Source organism: Podarcis vaucheri, assembly GCF_965113315.1.
Source record: "Podarcis vaucheri genome assembly, chromosome: 12".
NCBI lineage: Eukaryota > Metazoa > Chordata > Lepidosauria > Squamata > Lacertidae > Podarcis > Podarcis vaucheri.
Window position 1 is genome coordinate 5,371,417 of NC_138750.1, and position 25,028 is coordinate 5,396,444.

The window sequence follows — 25,028 nt, forward strand, 5'->3', positions numbered from 1 at the left end:
CTCTAGAACATAGGCAACTAAAAAGAAAGATAGATGAGCAAAGGTATGTGAAGTAACAACACAAATCATGGCTAATAATAATGACAGTATTATTTACTATGCTATGGCTACATAAACCTACAGAGAATCTAGTTCCCAGTCAGTTGAAAAACCCTCTTTTATATATGTTTTCATAGTTCACTCAGAAAAGGGACTGTGGAATCAGCTCTTTCTAAATATCTTTTGCTTTCTTCATGCTTGCACATGTGTATAGTTAAAAGTCGGAGCTCAAACAACAGAACCAAGCTTCTGGTAAACTTTGACAAGTTTAATTGAGGATACAAATTATCCAGCAGATAGAATAAACATGTTGGAAGTGATTGTGGCCTACTGATTAATTACATTTTTAAATTATTGCTCAAAATACCTTTTTACCAATTTCTTCTCTTTAGCATCAGGAATGCATGTATCCAACTGTCCCTCTTATATTTTGCTTGGATGATGGTTAAGCGACACCCATCCTTTGGGGCCATTTCTGAGGCTATATTTTCAACATCCTAAAGCCTATTAATGTCTTCAGACATATGGGAATGAATGGCTTTATCTTTGATTCTCCATTATCTGTTGCTTCCTGCATTAAAGTTGTTCTTCAAGCCAAATGCCCATTCCTACCAGCCCCCTTAGGTATAATCTTTGCTCTGACCATCTCCAGCCTTGACCGCTGCATCTTTCACAGCTTAGTCCCAAACTCTACTGGCAAAGTATTCACTTCTCCCATTAAGCAGATAACACTTTTCCTCAAGGTCCTTCACTGCTTTCCCAACCAATTCTCTGCACCAAGCTCCTTGTACTTGCTATTAAAGCTTGACACAACCTTGCCTAAACTACATTTCAGTCCACCCCAAAGTACAAAAAGATTCCCATGGAATAAGATTTGTCCACTTGATGTTTTCTCTAATATATATTCCCCACTTTCTTAGGCCAACAGTGTCATCCCAATTGTACAAGAGCACATTGCTGGGCTGCTGGACTAGAGAACTGCCAAACAAGTAAGTATAAACATTTATTTTTCTTTAAAGTTTAAAATATACTTATGTTTTAATGAGGAATATTTCCATTAGCAAGAGTTTCTTTTTGCCATTCTGCTCTATATCATCTGAAATGATGCTTATTTTAAATCTTGGCTGCATTAGCTTCCATGCAGCTGGTACATAGTATAGACCCACCTCAACTCCAATTACTGGGTCTGACTGATGCAGACGTAATGCTGGCTCCTTCTTAACCAGGTGCAACCCTCCACCTAATTTTTTGCAGCCCTTGATGCCACCGTTGTTTGCAACTCCTGTTGTGTACAATGAATTTAAAGTAAGATTTAAAGTAAGATTTAAAGATTTAAAGTAAGGAGTGCTCTGATGGTGTTTCCTGCTTGGCAGGGAGTTGGACTCGATGGCCCTTGTGGTCTCTTCCAACTCTATGATTCTATGATTCTAATTGCCTTCCCATACTTTGTGGGATTAGTTTCTTTTTGGCAGCTTTTCTTCTTGGCAGCTTTTAGTATAATTAGCCATGGTAGCCTTCTGGACTGGCTTTGTAAGATGGGCATTGGGGACACTGTTGCACAGTGGTTCTGCTCCTGCTTACAGGGTTGTGTCCAGGGAATAGCACCAGGAGACTGTTTCAGCTGCATGGCCTTTGCATTATGGTGTGTACTGTTCCCCGTGCTGCTTAATGTCTACATGAAGCTGCTGGGTGTGGTCGTTCAGAGTTTGGGGGCAAAGTGTCATCAAGATGCTGATGAAACACAGCTCTACTTCTCCATAACATCAGGAGAGAGAGTGCATTATTTAGACCATTGTCTGGGTGGAGTGGATGAGGGCCAATAAACTGAGCTTGAATGCTGGAAAGACTGAGGTACTGTAGATCAGCCAGTTGCCTGTTCTGGATGCAGCTGAACTCCCTCTGAAATAGCAGGGTCAGAGTTTGAGGGTACTCTGAATCTATGTTGCTCAAGTATCCTCTGGGGCTAGGAGTAACTTACAGCTGGTACCCTACAGCCATTCTTTGACAGGAATGATCTGGCTAAAGTGATTCATGCATTGGTAACCTCAAGACTTCGTCATTTTAATGCCCTCTATGTGGGACTACCCTTGAGGCTGGTCCAATAGCCACACCTGGTGCAAAACCTTATAGCTAGACTGTTGGTGTGGACAAAGTATTGCCAGAGCATAATTTGGGTGCTCAAAGTCTTGCAGTGGTGGCCCATATGCTCCTGGGCCAGGTTCAGAGTTCTTGAATTAATTAACAAGGCCCTTAACAACTTGACTCCAAGTTACCTGAGAGACTATCTGATCACTTAGGTCCCTTCCCAATCACTGAGGTCTTTGGGGGATTCAGTGTTAATGGTCCCCAATGGCTCATATCCACCAGGAGCCATGTGTACTGGGGCTCCACTCTCACAGAAGACTAGACTTCTTCCAGTAGACTTCTTCCAGTAGAAGTCAGACGGGGCCCCCTTTTTGAATATTTTATTTATTGCAACAGGCAATAGAAGTCTGGTATTATAGCTTTTAGCTTTTCTGTATTGTATTTCTTGCACGCTACTTAGAGATGAGTATGTGGTATGTCAGGGGATGATTAGCTGCTTGTGCTTAAAATAGTGCCCCTTCAGAGTTTGTGCGGCCCCACAAACCTCTGTGTGTGACAGAGCTCCTCAGACATGTCTGCTCTAGTCACTAGTAGAGTCTGACAGTGGCTGCCTGCGGAAGCGCTTCCAGCAAAGAAGTTCCTTAACGGAAACGCGTCTCCTTGACTCACGACGTGGCAGCTTCCGGCGAAGCAAGGGTCTCCCTGCAGTTGCTTCTGACACCTCCCCGCTATTTTCGCTGGAAGTGTCTCTCACCCCTTTCTCTCCCCTGCTGTTTCCTGCCTGGGCTGTTGCGTCTCTCTCAGCATTACTGAGATCCTCCTCCAGAGACCCCTCGCTCCCCCTCCTTGTCCCTGCTTTAGCTGCTGACTCTCTCCCAGTCTTTGGGAGCCCTACCACCTCCCTTTCCTCTGATGTCAGTTCCCTGACATCCACCTCCCCTCCAGGGCCCCCTTCTCCCCCGCCCCTACTCTCTCCTCTGGGCGGTGAGGAGCTGAAACCCCGAAAAGAATCCTCTTCATCTTCAGACGTCTCGAACATTTCCCTCCATCGGTCTTCGTTCCGACTCGCTGAATCCTCCTCCACCTCGGAATCAGAGAACCCCTCCAACTCTTCTTCTTCGTCGGTGGTGGCGAAGTATTCCCTCCGGAACCTCGCCACTGGCTGGGGTTTACGAGGGAATCTCTGATGAAAAGTTTCAATCAAAACCTCGTCATCTACATCCTCTGCCCTGACCCAGGTGTTTTCCGACTCCGGCTCCCCTTCCCACATTACCAAATACTCTACTTGCTCTCCCTTCCACCTGGAATCGAGAATCTCCGCTACATGGTAGCTGTGTTCTTTTTCCTCCATAGCTGGTCCCCTATTGACCCTCCCCTCTCTGTCCCCTATATACGGTGACAGCAACGACCTGTGGAACACTGGGTGCAACTTCATGTGGTTCGGTAACCGGAGTCTGAAAGCCACTGGGTTGACCTGTTGCGTGACTTCAAATGGGCCCAGTCTTTTGGGTCTTAACTTCTTACAACCTCCTTTAAATGGTAACCCTTGGGTGGACAGCCACACCTGGTCCCCCACCCTAATGCTTTCCCCTTCCCTTCTGGTTTTGTCTGCCTGCCTCTTATATTCCTCCTTCGCCCTGTTTAAATTAAGTTGGAGCTGGCGATGGATCGCTTCCATTTCTTCAACGAACTGTTCTGCGGCTGGAACGCTCCAGTTCTCCCCTTCCCCCCCTGGGAAGGCTCGGGGATGACACCCGTGATTAGCCAAAAAAGGGCTCATCCCCGTGGACACGTTCTCTGCATTGTTGTAGGCAAATTCTGCCAACGCCAGCTTCTCCACCCAATCATTCTCTCTGTCATTCACATAACACCTCAAATATTGCTGGAGGACACCATTAGCTCTTTCCGCCTGCCCGTTGGTTTCTGGATGACGGGCAGTAGAGAAATTCACCTCTACATGCAATAAGCTCATGAGCTTCCTCCAGAACCTGGAAGTAAATTGTTTCCCTCGGTCAGAAACCACCCTCAAGGGGGCGCCATGCAGCCTAAACACATTTTCCACAAACAATTTAGCGGTTTCTTCCGCTGTGACCGCATGTGAGCAGGCTATAAAGTGGGCCATCTTGGTTAACAGGTCTACCACAACCATGATGGCTGTTTTCCCTTTGGACCTGGGCAGATCAGTCATGAAATCTATTGCCACTGCCTCCCATGGCCTTTCCGGCGTGGGTAGTGGTTCTAATAAACCTGCCGGTGCCCGCCTCTCCCCCTTGGCTCGTTGGCATCGGTCACACCCTCTCACATATTCCCGCACATCTTCCCTGACCTTGGGCCACCAGAATTCCCTGGTAACCAGCCACATGGTTTTGTGTTGCCCAAAATGCCCTGCTGTGGGGCTATCGTGCAGTTGCTTGAGTACCTTTTCCCTCAATTCCCCTTCAGGTATGTATAACGCTCCCTTGTAGTACAACGCCCCATCTCTCTCCTCAAAACCCCCGGGTTTGTCTCCCTCCCTCCTGAGACCCCTGAGTTTGTCCTGGGCGTATTCATCCTGCACCATTCCCTCTACCAGTTCCCTTTGCCCCACCAATGCCGCCCCACACACCCAGCGGTCCTCGGGAATGACATGGGTCTCTTCGGGTGCACCCTCTCCCTCCAAATATTCAGGTTTGCGTGAGAGAGCGTCCGCCCTAACGTTCTCCGGGCCTGGTACGTAACAAATCTCAAAGTTAAATTTGGAGAACTCCTGGGCCCATCTCAACTGCCGTTGGTTGAGCACTCGCGCAGTTCTCCAATACTCTAGATTCTTATGGTCCGTGCACACTTGCACCTTCTGTTGTGCACCAATTAGCAGGTGCCTCCATCTCCGGAAGGCCTCATGAATCGCAAGAAGTTCCCGGTCGTACACCGTGTAGTTCCTCTCAGATTTGTTCAGCTTTCGCGAAAAGAAGGCACACAGTCGCCACTCTGACCCCTCCTTCCCTGGCTGCAGAAGAAGCACCGCCCCTATGGCTCTGTCAGAAGCGTCTGTTTCGACCCTCAGCTTTTTTTGTAAATCCACATGTAGAAGTTGTTCATCCGAGGCGAAGGCCCTTTTCAGTTCCTCAAACGCTCGCTCCGCCTCCCCCGTCCAAACAAACTTCTTTTTACTGCTGAGACAGTCCGTGATGGGCGCCGTCAGGTGGGCGAAGTTTCGGATGAACTTACGATAAAAGTTTCCAAACCCTAGGAACCTCTGCACATCCTTCTTGGTCTTGGGTGTTTTCCATTCCAGCACCGCTTGAACCTTGCCGGGGTCCATGGCCAACCCCTTGTCTGACAAGCGGTACCCCAGGAATTCCACCTCCTTGGTATGAAACTGACACTTCTCCAGTTTCACCCACAGTCTGTTGGCTTGCAGCCTGCTCAACACTTCTCTGACGTCTCTCACATGTTGCTCCTCATTCTCCGAATACACCAACACGTCATCTAAGAAGGCCACGCAATTCTTGTAGAGCAAAGGCCCCAGTACGTGGTTCATGAAGGCTTGAAAACACGCGGAGCCTGTTTGTAATCCAAAAGGCATAACGAGGTATTCAAATGCCCCCAAAGGGGTGAACATGGTGGTCTTCCATTCATCCCCTTTCCTTATACGTATCAGGTTGTACGCCCCCCTTAGGTCCAGCTTTGTAAAAATCTTTCCTTTTCGCACCCTGGTCAAAATATCATCAATCCTGGGCATAGGAAAAGCCGCCGGCTCTGTCACTGCATTTAGGCGCCGAAAGTCACATACCAGCCTCGGCTTGTCCGTGTTTTTTTTATCCACAAAAAACACTGGGCTACCCCCCGCTGCCTTGGACTCTCTGATGAAGCCTCTCTTCAGGTTCTTGTCAATGAACGCTCGCAACTCCTGCATTTCCCTGTCTGACATGGCATACAACTTGCCTACAGGAAGCTGTGCTCCAGGGAGTAAATTGATCTGGCAATCAAAGGGCCTATGCGGGGGTAGTTGGTCAGCTTCCTTCTCGCTGAACACGTCGCTGAGATCAGCATACTGTGGTGGCACCTTCCCCTTCTCCATTACTTCAGTCCCTGCTAGGGTGGCTTGGGCCCCTGCTGACCCCTTTTCCCCCCTGCAGTGTTCTAAGCAATGTGCTGAACCGAAGGAAACCACTCTTTGATGCCAGCCCACCAGCGGATCATGTAAGGCTAGCCAGCTCATTCCCAAAATAATGGGAGCGCCTCCCAAGGTGGCCACATTAAACGCTATCAGTTCTGTGTGCCTTGCCACCCTCATTATCATTGGGACGGTCTGCAAGCTGACTCCTCCTCCCAACAGTTCCCTGCCATCGATCGTGGTCACCTGCAGGGGGTTGCTTAAAGGGATAGTCTGTATCTGATGTTCAGCAGCAAACTCCTTGCTCATAAAATTGCAGGAGCTGCCTGAGTCCAACAGCGCCTTTATTTTTAGGGGGTGTCCATTTTGCAGCTCTAGCGACACTTCAATCACTAGAGCAGGTCGAGGAGCTTCTGGCACGGGCACTTTCACTGCTCTTTGGCCTGGCTGCAGTGCCCTGACTCTGGCAACCAGGCGTTGGCTTTTACCTGCTCCGTTTCTCCCTGCTCTTCCCCCTCAACTGCTCCCACCATCCCTTGCCATTCCTTCCTCTGGGGGCAGACTCGGGCAAAGTGGCCTGGCTGTTGGCAGAGATAGCATTTCCGGGCTCCCTTTCCCTCCTTCTTCGCCCCCTCACTGGGCTTTGAAACTGCGCGCGCGCGGGCTGTTCCGATTTCCATCGGCTCTGCCGGCGGGAAAGCTGGCTCAGGAATGTCTGGAATGCGTAACTCCTTCCAACGTTCCCCTCTCCCTTCCCGCCTCTCCAAGGCTCTTGCCTCCTGGCGCGCTCCAATGGTCAGCGCAGATTTGGTCAGCTGATCCATAGACACCGCCCTGGGGCTCCTGGCCAGCTCGTCCTTCACAGCTGAAGAAAGACCTTCTTCAAATAGCATCTGAATTGGTGCTGCCGATAAATCCCACCCCAATCTGTGAATCAGCATGGTAAATTCAGTCCAGTACTCACGGACAGATCTGCTTCCCTGCTTGCAAGCCATTAGCTGTCTGCGCACCACCCCTTCCTCAATATCGCTGGAAAACATGATATCCATTGCACGAAAGAATTTCATAGTGTCCTTTAGGATATCGTTGTGCGTTGCCATCAGGGGTCGAACCCAGTCCCGCGCCCCCTTCTCAAGATGCCCAATTACGAAAGCAACTCGCGATTCCTCATCAGGGAACTCATCAAACTGCACATTCAGGGCATATTGCATCTCAGTCCTAAAGGCATGGTAATCCTTGGGGTCCCCCCCAAACTTCTGCACCAATCCTGGTACCTTTCTGGGGAACTGAGTGGTTCTCCCCTTTTTGTCAGCATCCTGAGCCCTTCTCTCCTCGAGCCTCGCCGTCTGCAGCGCAAGTTGGACCTCCAACGCTCGGTATCTTTCTTCCAAGCTTGGACCAGCTCCACCCCCTGCTCCTCCGGCTCCGTCTCCGGCTGGGTCGCTCATGATGCTTTCTCCTGCACAGGCAGCGTACAGAGACTGTCAGACTGCTGTCAGGGGATGATTAGCTGCTTGTGCTTAAAATAGTGCCCCTTCAGAGTTTGTGCGGCCCCACAAACCTCTGTGTGTGACAGAGCTCCTCAGACATGTCTGCTCTAGTCACTAGTAGAGTCTGACAGTGGCTGCCTGCGGAAGCGCTTCCAGCAAAGAAGTTCCTTAACGGAAACGCGTCTCCTTGACTCACGACGTGGCAGCTTCCGGCGAAGCAAGGGTCTCCCTGCAGTTGCTTCTGACACCTCCCCGCTATTTTCGCTGGAAGTGTCTCTCACCCCTTTCTCTCCCCTGCTGTTTCCTGCCTGGGCTGTTGCGTCTCTCTCAGCATTACTGAGATCCTCCTCCAGAGACCCCTCGCTCCCCCTCCTTGTCCCTGCTTTAGCTGCTGACTCTCTCCCAGTCTTTGGGAGCCCTACCACCTCCCTTTCCTCTGATGTCAGTTCCCTGACATGGTATATATAATTATTTGAATAAAATAACAGATAAATGAATAAATGTTGGCATTTTTGTCTTTCAGTAACCAAGGTTGACTGTGCAGCACAATGTTCAGGCAGGTGCAAGGGGAGGCTGCCAAGTGACTGCTGTCATACGCAGTGTGCAGCAGGATGTACAGGTCCTAGAGAGAGTGATTGCTTGGTAAGAAGGCGACACAAACCTACATAAATTTATGTCACTATTATGTAACCCAACCTGCAAACAATTAAGCTGAAATACCTAGTTTTTACAAAGTGTTTATTGCAATTCACCAATAGAAAAACAATGAAGAGAAACACAGCAACATTTGCTAGATTTACAAAAAATAAAATTGAACCTTATATGCTTGTGGCTTGTCTCCACATTATCCAGAAAATGAAAAAAGGTAGCCAAACATCTATCAAAGTTTATATTGCTGTTTTTCTGATACCTTTCAGATCAAATTACGCATGTACATGATGCCCCTTGTTTTAATAAACCATTTGAATTGACGTAGAATATGTATTGAGCTCGATTTTTTTAGACACCATTATCCTAGCTACTATCAGACGATTCCATGATAAACTATATTGTTCCTTATTTGCATAATTGTTTCACTGACGCTGCATAATTAATTCTAGAAGCAAAAGAAGGTTGAAGCGTATGGTATTGACCACTTTACTCAATAACACTGCATTTTAATGCATATTTACTAGATATGTAGACTAAATAGTGAACCTCTTCAGCAAGTATCTGAAGAATGATAATACACGCCAACTAGATGGATCAAAATGCATGATTTTTACAGTGTTATATTTTAATTTAACACATACCAAAACATAATATGCTATCTTGCAAAACAACATCAATATTTAATAGAGATGGCTGTATATAAATTATGCACTTAATTTTAGGGTTTTTTGCCTCCTTGCCTAATTCCATCAATATCTTAATATCGTAACTAAGTATTAGTTAGCTTTAATTTGACCTTTTAAAAAATTTGCTCAAAAGCATTCCCAAGTACCCTATTATTATGCTGCTCAATATTTGTTTGTTAGAAAAGGGTTTTAACTGCAGATGTTACAAAATAGAATATATTGTGTATGTGCCCTTATTAAACATCTTAAAATGAAATCCTGATATCTAAGTCAGACAATCTTGAAACCTCCTTTCTACCCCAATATGTGATTTCACTGAAACATGTTTCCAAGCAAATGTGCTTAGGAATCCAACCATATGTTTAGGTCTCAGTCCCAGTTCAGCATTAGTCCGCTTTCTTAATGTACATGGAATCTAAAATGACCTATGTTACAGATATGTTACAAGACTGACAAAGTTTGCACAGCAACAGTGCTATATAAATCATAGATAATAATGAGCTTTCAGATTGAGAAATAATAAAAGTCTAACCTTAAAAATTGCAAATTTTCTCATTTTCTACTGTATTAAAACAAAATATTTGCTCTTGTACTATTGTTGCATTATTTATTAACAGGCATGTCGCAAGTTTTGGGATGATGCAACATGCAAGGAGTCTTGCCCTAGTTTGCAAAAGTATAATATTATCACCTATCAGTTGGAAGACAACCCAGATGGCAAATACAGCTTTGGAGCAACTTGTGTAAAGAATTGTCCACGTAAGTTTTAGCTTTGGAGCAACTTGTTCAAAGAATTGTCCACAGAAGTCAGTCTGTGGAGAAGAAAGTTCACTTTCTGCCTTCTATTAATTTCTGGTATGCATCTCATGCACATGTTCTCGAACCCTCAGCTGTTCATTCTAGAGTGGTAATTTCCAAACGGCTGTGAGAAAGAACTTCAATAATGACTCCCTTATTTGATGGATTAAATTAAATCCATTAATTTACTAGTCTAACTTCATCTCCCTCCAGCCAACCTCCATTTGCAGCTAGTGAACTTGGAATCACTCCTGATCCCATGATGCAGCATCATTAGCAAGCCTGGAGTCAGGGTACCCACTGGACCTCTGTACAAATCACTAATCCTGGACTTTCCTCCTTTTCAGTATGCTGCCAGTTTTAATTCAGCTACCCTAAGCTTAGTTCTATAATCTAGAGGAAACTGTAAGAAGCACTACAGTTTTCACATTATGCACCCATCATAAAAATGTGTGATGAATTTTAATGTACTCACATAATGTACCTCAAACATGTACACTTGGGAGCATCTCTGCTAGCCCTATTTGCTCAAGACAGCTGGTGAGGCTCATCTCAACATTCCTCCACTCTGAATTTTACATGTACACATAGGAACATAGGAAACTGCCTTATACCCACTATTGGTCCATTTGGCTCAAAGCTCAGGGTTTCAGATGGGGCATTCTCAGCCTCTTTTTAAAACACGATATTTATCTTGATTCATTTTTAATTTTTAGCATTTTTGTTGTGCATTTGAATAACTTTTTTGTACATTTTTATTGAAATGGCAAATTAGATCAGTCAAATTCCTCTCTGCCTTTCCTCTTTTCCCAGTGCCTAAGTGCTGTTTTTGACCCTCCCTTCCTACTAAGGCTTCTTCAGGAATTCTGTTTCTGCGAGTTGCAGTATGAAGTGACCTGATCCACACCACCAAAACTAATATGTGGATTAGAACATAATTATCCTTCATATTTTGCAATACAGTTCTCGGCTTAAGAAATTATATAAATGCATGTAAAGTGTGCATTTTAGGGTAAAAAGAATTTAGAAATACATATATTGAGATAAATTATGTATTAAAATATGCATTGTGATAAAATACATAAAACATCCTTGAATACATTGTTTTGTGTGGGTTTTTTTTTAACAATTCACAGATTAATGCAGAGACAGGATGGAATGGTCTTGGGAACAAATTCATGCAAAACTGACACAGACTGATCCATCCATTCTTACTCCCTGTCTTTTCTAGATAACTATGTTGTAACAGACCATGGTTCATGCGTCCGGTCGTGTCCTCCAGACTCTACAGAAGTGGAACAGAATGGCATTCGGAAGTGTAAAAAATGTGATGGCCCCTGTAGCAAAGGTATGAAAACTAGAGAATCACTGTGTGTGATGCAGGTGAATATAAAGCCCTAATGTTGACTGACTTTTGTAGTACTACAGTAGTAATCTCAAACAGTAATAATGATGAAGTAAGTCTTGGATGAGATTACAGTTCAACAAATTCTTATCAAAACTGAAAAGTGCCATTTATCAAACCCTGGTCACAGCACAAGGTTTTTCGGGGAAAGGTAAATCATGAACCCGAACAACATGCTATGTCAAACCATGGCTTAGCTCAGCTCCACACACTAAAATGACTGGGAAGGAGGAAAACAGCCACAATCTCATCTCCAGGAGCTCACATGTTTGCTCATTCATGGTTTGAGCTTAGAGTGGTAGGTAAATCCTTAAAAGGTATAGCATAAGAGGCAGTGGTGAATGGAGTCTGAAATGCTTAACCAAAGGATAATTGTTATTCTGTTATTTAAAGCTCACGGTTTGGCTTGGAGAGTTAAACAATGAGTCTGGGTTCAGACACGTGTGAAACCAAACAATGAAACACAAACAGCAGAATGACCAGGGGGAATAAAGAGACGGTTGTCTCCTCTCTGGGAGCCTGTACATTTGTGCTAAGCCACGGTTTGGCTTAAATATATTTCTCTTCTATATTGTTTCCATGTGTCTGATTCTTCTTATGCTTTTATGTTGTACAGATATGATTGATGTATTAAATAAAGCAAAAACAAAATGACTTGAGACCAAGTTCATTTGTTTCATATCAATTTATTCCCCTTTGCCCTCCAGGACTGACAAGTGCGGAAGCTTGTTCCTGGTGTGTATATTGATCTTACTGATGCCTGAAGCCCCCATTGAGCCCTAACATTTATTTTTCCTTTTTAACAGTGTGCAACGGGATCGGAACAGGTGATTTTAAAGGTGTTATTGCCGTTAATGCATCCAATATTGACTATTTCACAAATTGCACTACAATCAATGGAGACCTTGTATTTCTGAAAGTATCATTTTCAGGGTAAGTTGTTGTTGTGTCTAATGTGGAGCAGAGAAATGTGGCTTATCTATTAGCTCAGTCACTGAAGGTTCTGTTATTCTCTGTCTTCTAGTGATTCATACACAAGGACACCCCCTTTGGACCCAAAGAAGCTGGATATCTTTAAAACTGTTAAAGAAATCACAGGTTAGTGATATCAAGTGGTTTAAAAGCCTCATCTCTCAGATTAGAAACTGACTGAGATTGTAGGAGACAAGCATCCACTGTTAAGAAGTAGACTTTTTAATTCCAACCTATACAAATAAAATCAGTTGTGCATAGACTACAGACCATGTTTTGCATTTACATTCATATAAGTTGGACTAGCACTGGGTCCTGAAGGAGCCATTTAATGCTGTTTGACACCAGAAGCAATAGAACCAAAACATTTTTACACCTGGAGTTCTCACACTTTGTAGCAATGCTTCTCCCTAAGTGAACAGAAAACATTTTGAACTTCTGCAGATGCAATGTCAAGATGGGAGTCGGGAGCAAGTCAGCAATAACTCAGAAAAAGTCAGTGAAGTTAACTCTTTATTCATGGAAAGCAAAACAGCTCAGGCCTAGTGATCACAGCAACTCTTCCCTGTAGGTCTTGCCCCAATGAGGCAGTTGCAAAGGCTGAAGGTTCCCTGCCTTTCTAAGACTCCTCCTTCCCAAGTAATCTAAGGCTCCCTTGTCTTATCTCTCTTGCTGTGCCCTCTTCATTCATCTCTGTTCTGGGAGACCAGAGGAGAGGGGAGCTGCTCACAGCAGGAGGGGGAGACTTCTTCAGCAGCCTGCCTGATCTCTGCTTCTTGGCCCCGCTCCTCTCCAGCCTTCACTTCTGCCTCTAACTCTGGACTGTTCTCTGCCACAGTATTGTAGTAACAAAAAAAACCCCTGCCTAACACTGCTTTCATATTTCCTTCAACACCTCCCCTGCCCCATCCCCTCAGAGGAGGAAGGGCTCTCTTTCCTTCCCTGCTTCTCCCCCTTGAAATCCTTTGTCTCTCAGCCAGCCTTACTCAGCGTCCAAGGAGTTGCTGGTGCCAGCACTGGTCCAGCCAAAAGGCTTAGAGCATGGCTGAGGCGAGGGTGGGGAGGCAGGTGAGGAGGCTGTGGGCAGGCTGTGGCACTGAGCCCACCTGAAAGTGACCCAAGGCTCACGGATGGGGCCCAACCCCCTGTTTTAGAAACATCAAGCTACCAGCCACTTGTTCTGATCATAGAAGTTGAGCGTGAATTGTGTGACAGGCAAGGACTCCCCCACAGTCTCATGATTAGGGCATGTTCTGGTATGCTATTTCTATGGTGTGACAACATATTTTCCTTGCTTTCATGTTAGCCTCAATCTTTTGTGGGTGAATAATGCAAAGACAGCCAAGATGTTTGTCACAGTTCTTGTTTATTGTACATTTCAAAATGAAATAAAAACATTCATTACAGAAACAGGAAGACCAAATCACTTTTGTGACTGATGGGGAGAATACATCTGACACACTTGTTACACCTGGAGGTGCTTTCGATCTGGTGGAGAAGAGGAGTGGATTTCCCTGCTGCAGCCCTTCTGGTTTCCACTCTGTTGGCCCCCCAACTCTCTGGAGCTTATTTGTAGGGGATACTGGGGGCTGCAGAAGGGAGGGGGAGTTAGAAAAAAAATCCTTCTCCTCCTCTTCCATTAGTGGATGCATCTGCTGGATCAAATGCCCTTCTGTAAGCGCAGGAACGCCAACTAGATTCTACCCAGTGATGATAATGATTATTCAAAACCAATATTCTCTGGATAATGATGACGTTGACGATGATTTAGTTGTACCCCTACCCAACTGACTGGGTTCCCTCAGCCACTCTGGGTGGCTTCCAGCAGAATATAAAAATACAATGAAACATCTCAATAGAAGGCTGCCTTCAGATGTCTCCAGAAAGCTGTGTAGCTGTTTATCTCTTTGACATCTATAGAATGGTAGTTGTTCACACAACAGCCTCATAGCAACTCAGAACACAAGTCCCTCTTACTGTATTATGGTCATACCTGACATTTTTTGAAAATTCAGTAAAGGATTACTTACTCCATCCCTTTCACTACTTGCCCTGGGATGCAAGTTAAAAGCAAAGGAAATCAGGAAATCTGTTTAACAAGTTGCCTCAAGAGTTTGCTGCATTGCTCTAGCAAGCTTAGTTATTGGAGGCCTAATTGTCAGCAATATGGTCCTGGTTCATACACTCACAGTGTTCTCATTTGCATGGAAAAGGCAAATCTGACCCTTGTGCACAACATTTGTTATGGAGTGCATGGTCCATATTTGGCCAAAATGTTTGATGGCCTGATCTTGCTCATGGCATGGAGTAACTTAATGCATTTCATTTCAATGTTTTAGGTCTGTGTGCACCCCTGTTCTTTCTGGGCACAGCTCAGTATTACAAGTTGTCCAGACTAATGTGTTACAGGCCTGCTTCATTTGTCACTTTCTCGTTTGTCAGGTGGACTGAAAGACAGCTCAAAATGTTTTGAGAGCTCTTTCCAGAACACAATGCCTGGGCAGCTGGGAAGCCTAATAGAGTGGTAGCTGCATTAAGCATTACTGTAGTGCACTTTCTGCATTTTTGAAGAGGCATTCACTAGCCTGTGAAATAGTTTCTCTTTATGCCACCAGCAAAAGTTACAAGTTTCCAACAGAATTTGCTAAGGGAAGTAAAATTTCTGTGGTGTCTAACACAGCTCAGGTTTATAGACTCCAGCTTTTGTGATATTTAGCTGCCTTGGTGGCCTGCATGTAAACTGTTTACAAAGCAGTGTTAAAAATAGCTTCATGCCGAAGCTCCTTGAAATGTTCTTCGTTTTGATGTCCACATAAAGGTAAGAAAGGAGCAAAGTCATTCTTGGTTGACAAAAATACTTTGTAAATGTGTTTATGCTATTGGTCTTCTTTCAGGATTCTTGTTGATCCAGGTTTGGCCACAAAATTTCAAAGATTTGAGTGCTTTTGAAAATCTGGAGGTTATACGAGGCAGAACAAAACAATTGTAAGTACAGCCATGTGCCAAAAATGCTTGTGTACTTGGGCTTATTTGTAAAGAAAATGGCTAGAGGATTGGTCATGACCGACAGCCAGATTGCAGGCTGCAAATAATGTGGGATAGGGACCAACCACACTGCCACTGTTTTCTTTTATTAGCTTAAGGTTCCACTGGGGAGGGGGACATTATCATTGTTTAATTAACACATCTCTGTTTCTTCTAATATTCTTCCATCCAAATTACTGATCAAGTAAGTATCTGCTTATCTTTAGCAGCTCTGCACTACAGTGGTACCCCGCAAGACGAATGCCTCGCAAGACGGAAAACCCGCAAGACGAAAGGGTTTTCTGTTTTGGAGGCGCTTCGCAAGACGAATTTCCCTATGGGCTTGCATCGCAAGACGAAAGCCCATAGGGAAATGCTGGCGGTCGGGAGCAAAGACTTTCGCCCACCGCCGGCCTTCAGAAGAGGACCTCTTCTGAAGGCCGGCGGGGGGCAAAAGTCTTTGCTCCCCCCGCCAGCCTTCCCCCCCGCCTGCCCCGGGCGATCTTAAAATGCTGGCGGGCGGGAGCGAAGCGTTCGCTGCCGACCCCCAGCATTTTAAAATCTCCAAGGGACAGCAGAGAAGTCTCTGTCCCGGGGAGATTTTAAAATGCTGGGGGTCGGGAGCGAAGCGTTAGCTGCCGACCCCCAGCATTTTAAAATCTCCCCCTGTCCCGGGGAGGTTTTAAAATGCTGGGGGTCGGGAGCGAAGCGCTGCCGAACCCCAGCATTTTAAAATCTCCCCGTGTCCCGGGGAGGTTTTAAAATGCTGGGGGTCGGGAGCGCTGCCGACCCCCAGCATTTTAAAACCTTCCCGGGACACGGGGAGATTTTAAAATGCTGGGGGTCGGCAGCGCTTCGCTCCCGACTCCCAGCATTTTAAAACGCTGTTCCGAAGGGGGGGCGGGGACGCCTTCCCCCAGCCGCCCCACTTCGGAAAGCTGTTCCGAAGTGGGTCGGGGGGGCGGGGACGCCTGCCCCAGCCGCCCCACTTCGGAAAGCTGTTCCGAAGTGGGTCGGGGGGGCGGGGACGCCTGCCCCAGGCGCCCCACTTTGGAAAGCTGTTCCGAAGTGGGTCGGGGGGGCGGGGACGCCTGCCCCAGGCGCCCCACTTTGGAAAGCTGTTCCGAAGTGGGTCGGGGGGGCAGGGACGCCTGCCCCAGGCGCCCCACTTTGGAAAGCTGTTCCGAAGTGGGTCGGGGGGGGCGGGGACGCCTGCCCCAGCCGCCCCACTTTGGAAAGCTGTTCCGAAGTGGGAGGGGGGGCGGGGACGCCTGCCCCAGCCGCCCCACTTCGGAAAGCTGTTCCGAAGTGGGGAGCGGGGGCGGGGACGCCTGCCCCAGCCGCCCCACTTCGGAAAGCTGTTCCGAAGTGGGGCGGAGGGGCGGGGACGCCTGCCCCAGCCGCCCCACTTCGGAAAGCTGTTCCGAAGTGGGGAGGGGGGCGGGGACACCTGCCCCAGCCGCCCCACTTCGGAAAGCTGTTCCGAAGTGGGGAGGGGGGGCGGGGACACCTTCTGAAGGCGGGCAGGGGGCGAAAGTCTTTGTCCCCCCTGCCTGCCTTCCCAGGGGCTTTTAAATCCCCCCGGACAGCGGAGGAGTCCTCCGCTGTCCCAGGGTTTTTTAAAATGCTGGGGGTGGGAAGAAAAGCCCTTGTCCCCCCCCCCCAGCCTTCAGAAGAGGTCGGGGGACAGACTGTCCCCGGACCTGGTCTGAAGGCGGTTTCCCTAGGAACGCATTGATTGATTTTCAATGCATTCCTATGGGAAACCGTGCATCGCAAGACGAAAAAACCGCAAGACGAAGAGACTTGCGGAACGAATTAATTTCGTCTTGCGAGGCACCACTGTATCTGTTTTTACTACTGTATTCCATTAATTGGACTCATTTTAATTTTTTGTTTGTTGGTTTATTTGTTGGTTTTTAGAGAATGAAGCAGAGGAAGGAGGCCATATGAATTTTCCTTAAGCATTATGTCAGAATAGCTAAACCAGAATTGAAGATTTGCAATAAACCAGGCTGTGAAACTATCGTTTGACGCGGGTTTATGGTTATTTATGTTTAACAAGCCATTTTAAAGTCTATTTTCCATGCTTCTCAGTACTCTGCTTGCAAGATGATAAGAAGCAGGGGCACCATCTGGGGTGGTGGTGGTCTGAGCCCCTCTCCCAAAATAATCAAGGAGGGGATCCCTCAATATTCCGCAGTCTACTGGGTCCTGTTGGGGCTTTCTCCGGCTAGTGGAAGGCTGCACTGGCTTGCATGGTGTCAGGAAACGCCACAGGGATCAGTGTGTCTGGCGTGAGGTTGCACCACCTGTGTAGCATCTCCCAATGCTGCAGGGACCAGCATGGCCTAACAGAAGGCAGCACCAACCTGCACAGCATTTGGAGATGTGTGTCATGTCACACGTGTGGTGTCACATGCATGCTGGCCACCTTCAATCTTGGAGCAACCCAGCGCCTGTGACAAGAAGGTCTTATTAGTGTTCCCCTGCAGTTGTGACCTGCATAACCTGCAAGCTGACCACAACCTACCATCCACACATTGTGGACTGTCAAGTATTTAACAACCCCAGGCGGTTTCTAGTAGCAATAGATAAACTTAATTTAACTGATTGTGGACTGCTGTACATTGATCAGATACATGGTTCCTGCTCACAGCTTCTGAGGAAGCTAAGCTATAGTTTGTGGCAAGCTAAGCCATAGTTTCATGCTTCATTTAGGATCTTGCCCAGGATTAAGGCAACAAAACAATTAGTAATATCTGTGGTTACTCATTATGTCTGCAGTGGATGAAGAACTAGAGGAGCACACATTGGGTGTGCATTAGGCCTGGGCGATGTACGATACCTTGCCCAGGACCGCTTTGAGGGCCAGAGCGCGATGGCACCGTCACCTGGCGGTATATCCTGGGTGGGGCTTGCCTGCCGCTGACTCCCTCTGCCACCAGTACCTGACATGTGGAGGGAGGAACAAGCAATACACCGCAGTGTTGAAAAGCTGACAGTGCCCAGCCCTAGTGTGCATGTGTGTTAGAAGCTGATACTGCACTGCAAGTTGCAGCTAAGAATGGTGTCCAAATCTGAAAAGCATGGATTGCATGTTAATAATAATGTTACCAAACTGTCTCAGATTTTCTCTGTTACCTTAAATTAGCCATGTAATACTGATTCAGAAGTTTCCCTAACTAATGTGGCCTCCCAAACTTCTCTGTCTCCCAGGCCACACCCCCTCTGTCCAGGCCATCCCCCTCGCTGGCCCTGCTTTGCACGCTCCTTGAGTGTTTTTGCCTGACTGGAATATTTCTTTGAACTCTGATGATGCCTTTCACTTCCCTGGATGGAGGATGGAGTGACGTCTTTGTGTGTAGAAACCAGCCTCCTGTAGAAAGCTAAAACCTCTCTTAGTAGTTCTGTCCACTTTTCCCTCTGGCCTTGCCCACCCGACCCAAGGCTCTCCAGAAGGGAATGTGGATCTCAGGCTGGAAAAGCCTTCTTATTCAGGTTATTTTTTATACTAGAGAACTTAAATTAAAACATATTAAACAGCATATTTTTGTTTATTTCATTTGATTTATTTCAAAGCTTGTTTCTAGCACCAGAAAATCAAAAGAATAATGAGTTTAGAAAAGCTGCATTTTTCTTTTCTCCCCTCCTTTTTTTTGAAACCATACTCTTTTTTCCGTTTTAGGGGCCAATATGCTCTTGCTATCACTGGCCTGAACATAACATCTCTGGGATTGCGCAGTCTGAAGGAAGTAAGCGATGGAGATGTTGCCATTTTAAGAAACAACCACCTCTGCTTCGGTAACACGGTGGACTGGAAAAAACTTTTTGTAACAAAAGATCAGAGCACAAAAATAATTAGAAACAGAGATGAAAGTGAATGTGGTAAGTTACTAGGGGCCACTTACCCAGTTCAAATTACCTGTAAATTTCAGAGAGACTTCTGCACATGGTTGCAGTTAATCACCTTTTTAAAACGTTGTTGGTTTTGCATTTGTCTATATCCCAATAAGCATGCATTATTGGAGGCCTCAATCCCTAAGCTGCATATCAGGCACAGTTGCGCATAAGGACTGCCTGTGTGAACCTTCCTGTATCCTTCAGAGGCCCTATTTGATGCTCCTACTTTCAAAGTTTAGGAGGGTTACAACCAGGGGTGGGGGGAGAGTGCCAGCAGTCAGCAGGTCAGGCACTGGCTGAGGGTTCCAGGGTTGAGAAGGTCCCTTCCCGCACTCCTTAGGAGCCAAACTCTGTTCCCATTTGCAGTGGTCACCTAGAAGCCCATGTCCTTGTTGCTCTGCTCTGAGAAACAGTTGAGGAGGTCCCTCTTCCCAGATGCCCTGGCCAAAGCAGCAGGGCATGTTAAATTTTTCAACTTTTAAATTCCAAAATGAGGGGTGCTAAAAAGTTGTAAATAAATAATGCCATAGTGTAATATGTCAGGTATTGTAATATGTTGAAGTGGTATTTACCTAATTTTAAGACCTGCTAAAGAGCAGATTGTTGTTGTTCTGTCTTGATAACAACATAACAAACCATGGAATTCAAAGAGGGTGTACTTTCTTTTTCCCATGACTGTACATGTGAAAGGGGAGGGTGTTGTGGAGATCAGGGGCCTGAGAAGGCTTCTGGGTATCACAATCTAGGATGGAGGCAATACAAATAGATCCTAACCTGAATTCTAGCAATTCATTTAACTGAGTATCAGTGGAAACTGAATCATGTCCTTGATGCTTATCCTCTCCTATGACTTTGACACCATCTTTTGAGATTTATTTAATGTTTAATGTTTGATTTATTTTGTCTGTTAGCTGCTGCAACAGAAATTTGCCATCCCCTCTGCTCAGATGAAGGCTGCTGGGGCCCAGGGCCCTTGCAGTGCTTTTCTTGCCGTTACTATATTCGCCAACGGGAGTGTGTAAAAGAGTGTAACATTGTGCAAGGGTAAGCTAAGCGTTTCCTCCATTCTATTTAAATAAGATACTCAAATCTTTATCCTGTATATGTTAGCTTTCATGTGTGCCTGGACTCTGCATTTTGCTGAACCACAGAGAAGGATGGAGATGGGGAGTTATTCTGCAGGAGTTGCATATAACTTAGCAATCAACATAGGTAACTAAGAATAACAGAAGTTATAAGGACTATGGATCAAATATACTAGTGCCAATTATTTTGCTGGCACTGGCTGAGGAGAAAAACAGGAAAATCAGTTATATCTAGTTTGTCAGGTGCAAATGTCCCATGGATGCATAGAAATTCAATCCCAGCTAATGATTGTGATCCTGAGGCAAGAAGAACATGTTGTTTTTCTCTGATGTCAACTATGCAATATTGACTCCTCCACATGCTTCCCATAGAAAATATTTTTCTTGCTTTTCCTTCTACTATGTCTTTCCGAAATTCTTTGGCTAGTTTAAAACAAAATGAAACAAAAACCCAGCATATACATAATGTAAACTTTTTGAAATACTTCATCTTTCAGCAGATGTTACCTTTTTATAAGTAAAATTCCTCCAGGTAATGCTTTGACCCACATGGCAAATTTGGTCTTTTCACATCAAATTATGATCAGACACAGTTTAATTAGTGGTAGAGTTACCTAGCATGTAATAGTTGAACCATCTGTTCTCAATTTTTGTATTTTAATGATTCACTGGAAATTTCAGAGAAGCTTTGAATTTAAGTATCAGCTGATTAACCAATGTAATTCAGTCCCTTGTTTAAAAATTGCATTGTGATTCCTCTGGGTTTGCCTGCATCCCCAGCCCACAGGATGTAATTGTGGCAAGGTATGAGGTGCACGTTACACTCATGCGCCCTCATGTGTAGAATCTTCAAATGTTAACTGAAAATGATGCTTATAAATAACTGTGTGACTAGAGTCCACTCAGATACAACAAGTTATACTTGCACAGGCATTTACTAGATGAAGGACATGTGTGAAAGACTGAAAAGCTTTACATGTTGTAGGTGTAGAGCATGACTGAAGCTCATGTCTGCACCTCATTGCATACACAAGTGGCCTGCAGGACCTGAGCGACAGAAGCATAGCTCTGTGGTGGAGCTTGGTTGGTTGGGAGACAACGCTGAGAGCGCCTGTGGGGCTGAAGTCGAACTAGAACATATAGTAGAGCAAAAGGGTCCCGGTTCAGCCCATGGCACCATCCAGTTAAAGGTACAGCAGGTGGTGGGAATGGCCTCTGCCTCTGGAGAGCTGTTGCCAGCTGCCTTCGACAGAACTGGGCAGCATGGACAAATGGTCTGCCGCAACAGAAGGCATCCTCCTGTGCCTCACCAAGCCAAACTCAACCAAGCAGCCCTCTCTTGCGACCTGCCAGGTGCCTGTTTCTCCAGCCCAAGAGAAGTGACATAAATGGGGATGAATGACTCCATGCTGCTGTTCATCTTTTCCCTAAGCTTAATAGCAGCACGCAGGGCCATTTCTCCCCCTGAGATCTGCTTATGCTGCTCAGCTGAGTGTGGAGTACTTGGGAGTGTTGAGAAGGAGGCTGGACTATAGAGCATAGACATGGTGCCATATCCTCCATTGGTGGAGGATATCACAACCTCTTGCGGGAGCAAGTTTCATCATTTAACTATGTACTACATGAAGAAGTGCTATGCTCTAGCCCAGGGGCTGTCAGCCTGGTCCCTGCCACCCACTAGTGGGCGTTTCAGGATTCTAGGTGGGTGGTAGGGGGTTCTACAAGCTGAATCCTCCTTCCATTGAGCACTGGTGGGCGGTAAGGAACTTTCACCATCAAGAAAGATGCATTAGTGGACGGTAGGTATAAAAAGGTTGACTACCCCTGCTCTAGTGTTAGGTTTCTTTGTCTATGTTCTCCAAGCCATGCATAAATTGATAAACTTCTATCATGTCACTTCTTACTTGCCTTTTCTCTAACTAAGAAGTCCCAAATGCTGCAACCCCTTGGTCCTTTTGTTTACCCTTTTCTGAACCTTTTCCAACTCCACAATGTCCTTTTTTCAGGTGTGACAACCTAAATGTATCCAGGAATGTATCCAGCATTCCAAATGCAGTTGCACCCTAGATATTGGCAGTTTTATTTTCTGTTCTTCTAATGATCTCTAGCATAGAATCTGCCTTTTTCACTGCTGCCATACACTGGGTTGACATCTTGATTGAGCTGTCTACTATGACCCCAAGGTCCTATTCCTGGTCAATCACCAGCATTTCAGATGATCTGAGCATATATATGAATTTAAGGGGTTTTTGCACCAACATGTAGCTCTTTGCACTTGTTTACATTGAAATGCATTTGCCATTTTACCAAACATTAGTTCATTTAGAAGAGGTCCTTTTGGAGCTCTTCACAATCTCTTTTTATGTTAAGAACCCTGAACAATTTAGTATCATCTGCAAACTTCATCACCTCACCGCTCACCCCTCTGTGTTGTGGACCATGTGAGATTAGCCACATGCATATGGCACACTTCTAAACAGATGTAGGAAAAAGCCATGTTTCTTGGATCCTATGCATATACTAACTGGAGAATGTTCCCAAACAATGTAGTAAATGCCGTTGAGATATTCACATTCCCCAAGGCCTGTTGTGCATGATGTTGGAACCATGGGATGGAAAGTCAGCCAGGCAGGCGCCAGCCAGAGCACCTCCCTTCTCAGCCTTGCCGCTGCGGAGATCCCTCAGTCACCCTCCTCTAACGTGCGTCCGCCAGAGCACACATTACTCAGCAGAGTAAACACACAACAGATCTGGCTTGAGGTGTGGATACTAGACTACGTTTATTGTACATAAATCAGGACAAAGAAAACATAGCTTCTCTCCTTTTCGTTCTTCTCGGAGAGAGAGAACACAAAAGCAATACAGAGTGGATGTTCCGCTCCCAAAACTCCAACAATCTCTGCTGGAATGTAAACAGACATGTGACATGTAACAATCCCACACATCTGCAGCAAGGGAGGAATGGAATTCCCAACACATAATGGTTTGAGAATGTCCACAATTGGGATATCATGCATATTAACCAGGAAATTTGCACATTCTCCATGAGGCCTGTACTCAATGCCCATTTGTTATGCACATTGACCACTAAACTTAAATTCCCCCTAACATGGGGGTGGGGGGGAGGAATACACCTTGGTATCTTGCTATCACACATAGCTGGAGGGGTTGGCTACACCACAGAACTCCAGGATTGCCAGAAAGAAACTGCAGAGTGCTGGAGAAATGTGTAGCTGGCACATCACTGGAAGGAGGCTTTGTCAGTGGGGATGTGGGGGTGTCTGTAGTGCTCACTGCTACCATGATGCTTTTGGGCATCATAGGTATTTCACAGCCACTCCTCAGTCTGACAGGGTGACATGATTGGAATTTCCTCCCAGGTATTAAACTTGAATAATCCACTACCTTAGCACTGTCACCTCCCTGGTCTTTGAAGCTAATGGGATTGTCTGTTTGAGTCTGGGTTGTTAATGTTGGAGTGATGGAGTGTCTTAGCAAGATTTTGGAAGTGACAGAACAGGCTTGTTATAGTGTTGCTTCTTCCAGTGCTATAATATAGTCCTTCTGCCCTCCTTTATTTATGTGCATCAACCCCGACAAAATACTACAGTGGTGCCTCGCAAGACGAAAAGAATCCATTCCATGATTCTCTTCGTCTAGTGGTTTTTTCGTCTTGCGAAGCAAGCCCATTGACGGATTAGCGGATTAGCGCTATTAGCGGCTTTTAGCGGCTTGTCGGCTTATCGGATCAGCTGATAAGCGGCTTAGCGGCTTAGAAAAGGGGGGGAGGGGAAAAAACCCGCAGGAACTCGCAAGACATTTTCGTCTTGCGAAGCAAGCCCATAGGAGATTCGTTTTGCGAAGCACCTCCAAAACGGAAAACTCTTTCGTCTAGCGAGTTTTCCGTCTTGCGAGGCATTCGTCTTGCGGGGCACCACTGTACATTAATGTTTCAGCACTCAGAAACTTGGAGTAATATCTTGCTGTTAAAGTTATATTCACTTTTCTATCCATTTCAGGAATCCTCGGGAGTTTGTAAGAGAGCTTGAGTGTCTTCAATGCCATCCAGAATGCCTGGTGCAAAATTCAACTGAATTCAACGCAACTTGCACAGGACCTGTAAGTGCATATTATCTTGCAATCTTATTCCCAACAATACTTTAATGTTCAGTTGCCCCAATTCCTAAACCATGGTGGACTCAGATCTGTGCAATGCAACAGAGGGTGCAGGTAAATCTGCTTGGTGGGTGGAGGGACTGAGAGCTCATGTAGGTAGGAGAAAGCTATTCCTAGCCAAGCCCAGGCTATATTTGCCTAAGTGATGCATAAGTCATTTGCACATAAGGGCTCCCCTGTCCATGTGTGCCATTGGTGTCCCCACTCAATGCACAGTCAGCATTAGTCTAAAGGAAGCATACTCGTGCATGGCTCTTTCCACAGGAATGGGAATCCTGATCACTCAGGGTTCCTGTCCCCATGAAGGAAGCCCTATGAAAGTACACCCCTACGTTTGTATGCCCCCCTCCCCCGCTTTCTGGCTGACGTCATATGTGCTTTGGCTGGCTAGGGCTGGTGCATGCATCTTAACAACAAGACCAACTGACTCATTCTTGAGATCCCCTTCACATTCACATGGCCCTAAGTGGTAACCGCCAGGTGGGTGGTGCTGGTGACGAAGGAGGAAGGAGCAGAGAAGGTGGGTGGAGATTTATTTGGAGCAACACCATTACTCCAAGAGGCTGCATTTCTAAGCCTCTCTCTGTGAATATTGAATAAACAACATTGGCAAGAACT

The 25,028-nt window shown here is 45.9% G+C and overlaps 1 protein-coding gene across 2 annotated transcripts in view; it reads left to right on the forward strand.

Annotated features, from left to right (window-relative positions):
- Positions 1-25,028, forward strand: part of EGFR (epidermal growth factor receptor) — a 147,964-nt gene that overhangs the window by 97,723 nt on the left and 25,213 nt on the right. For both annotated transcript variants that reach the window (XM_082192750.1, XM_082192751.1), the window contains exons 5-14: positions 960-1,028; positions 8,234-8,352; positions 9,665-9,806; positions 11,077-11,193; positions 12,057-12,183; positions 12,275-12,348; positions 15,117-15,207; positions 18,935-19,134; positions 20,061-20,193; positions 24,254-24,353. In XM_082192750.1, coding sequence (XP_082048876.1) covers positions 960-1,028; positions 8,234-8,352; positions 9,665-9,806; positions 11,077-11,193; positions 12,057-12,183; positions 12,275-12,348; positions 15,117-15,207; positions 18,935-19,134; positions 20,061-20,193; positions 24,254-24,353 — 1,172 coding nt within the window. The remainder of the gene's footprint in view (positions 1-959; positions 1,029-8,233; positions 8,353-9,664; positions 9,807-11,076; positions 11,194-12,056; positions 12,184-12,274; positions 12,349-15,116; positions 15,208-18,934; positions 19,135-20,060; positions 20,194-24,253; positions 24,354-25,028) is intronic.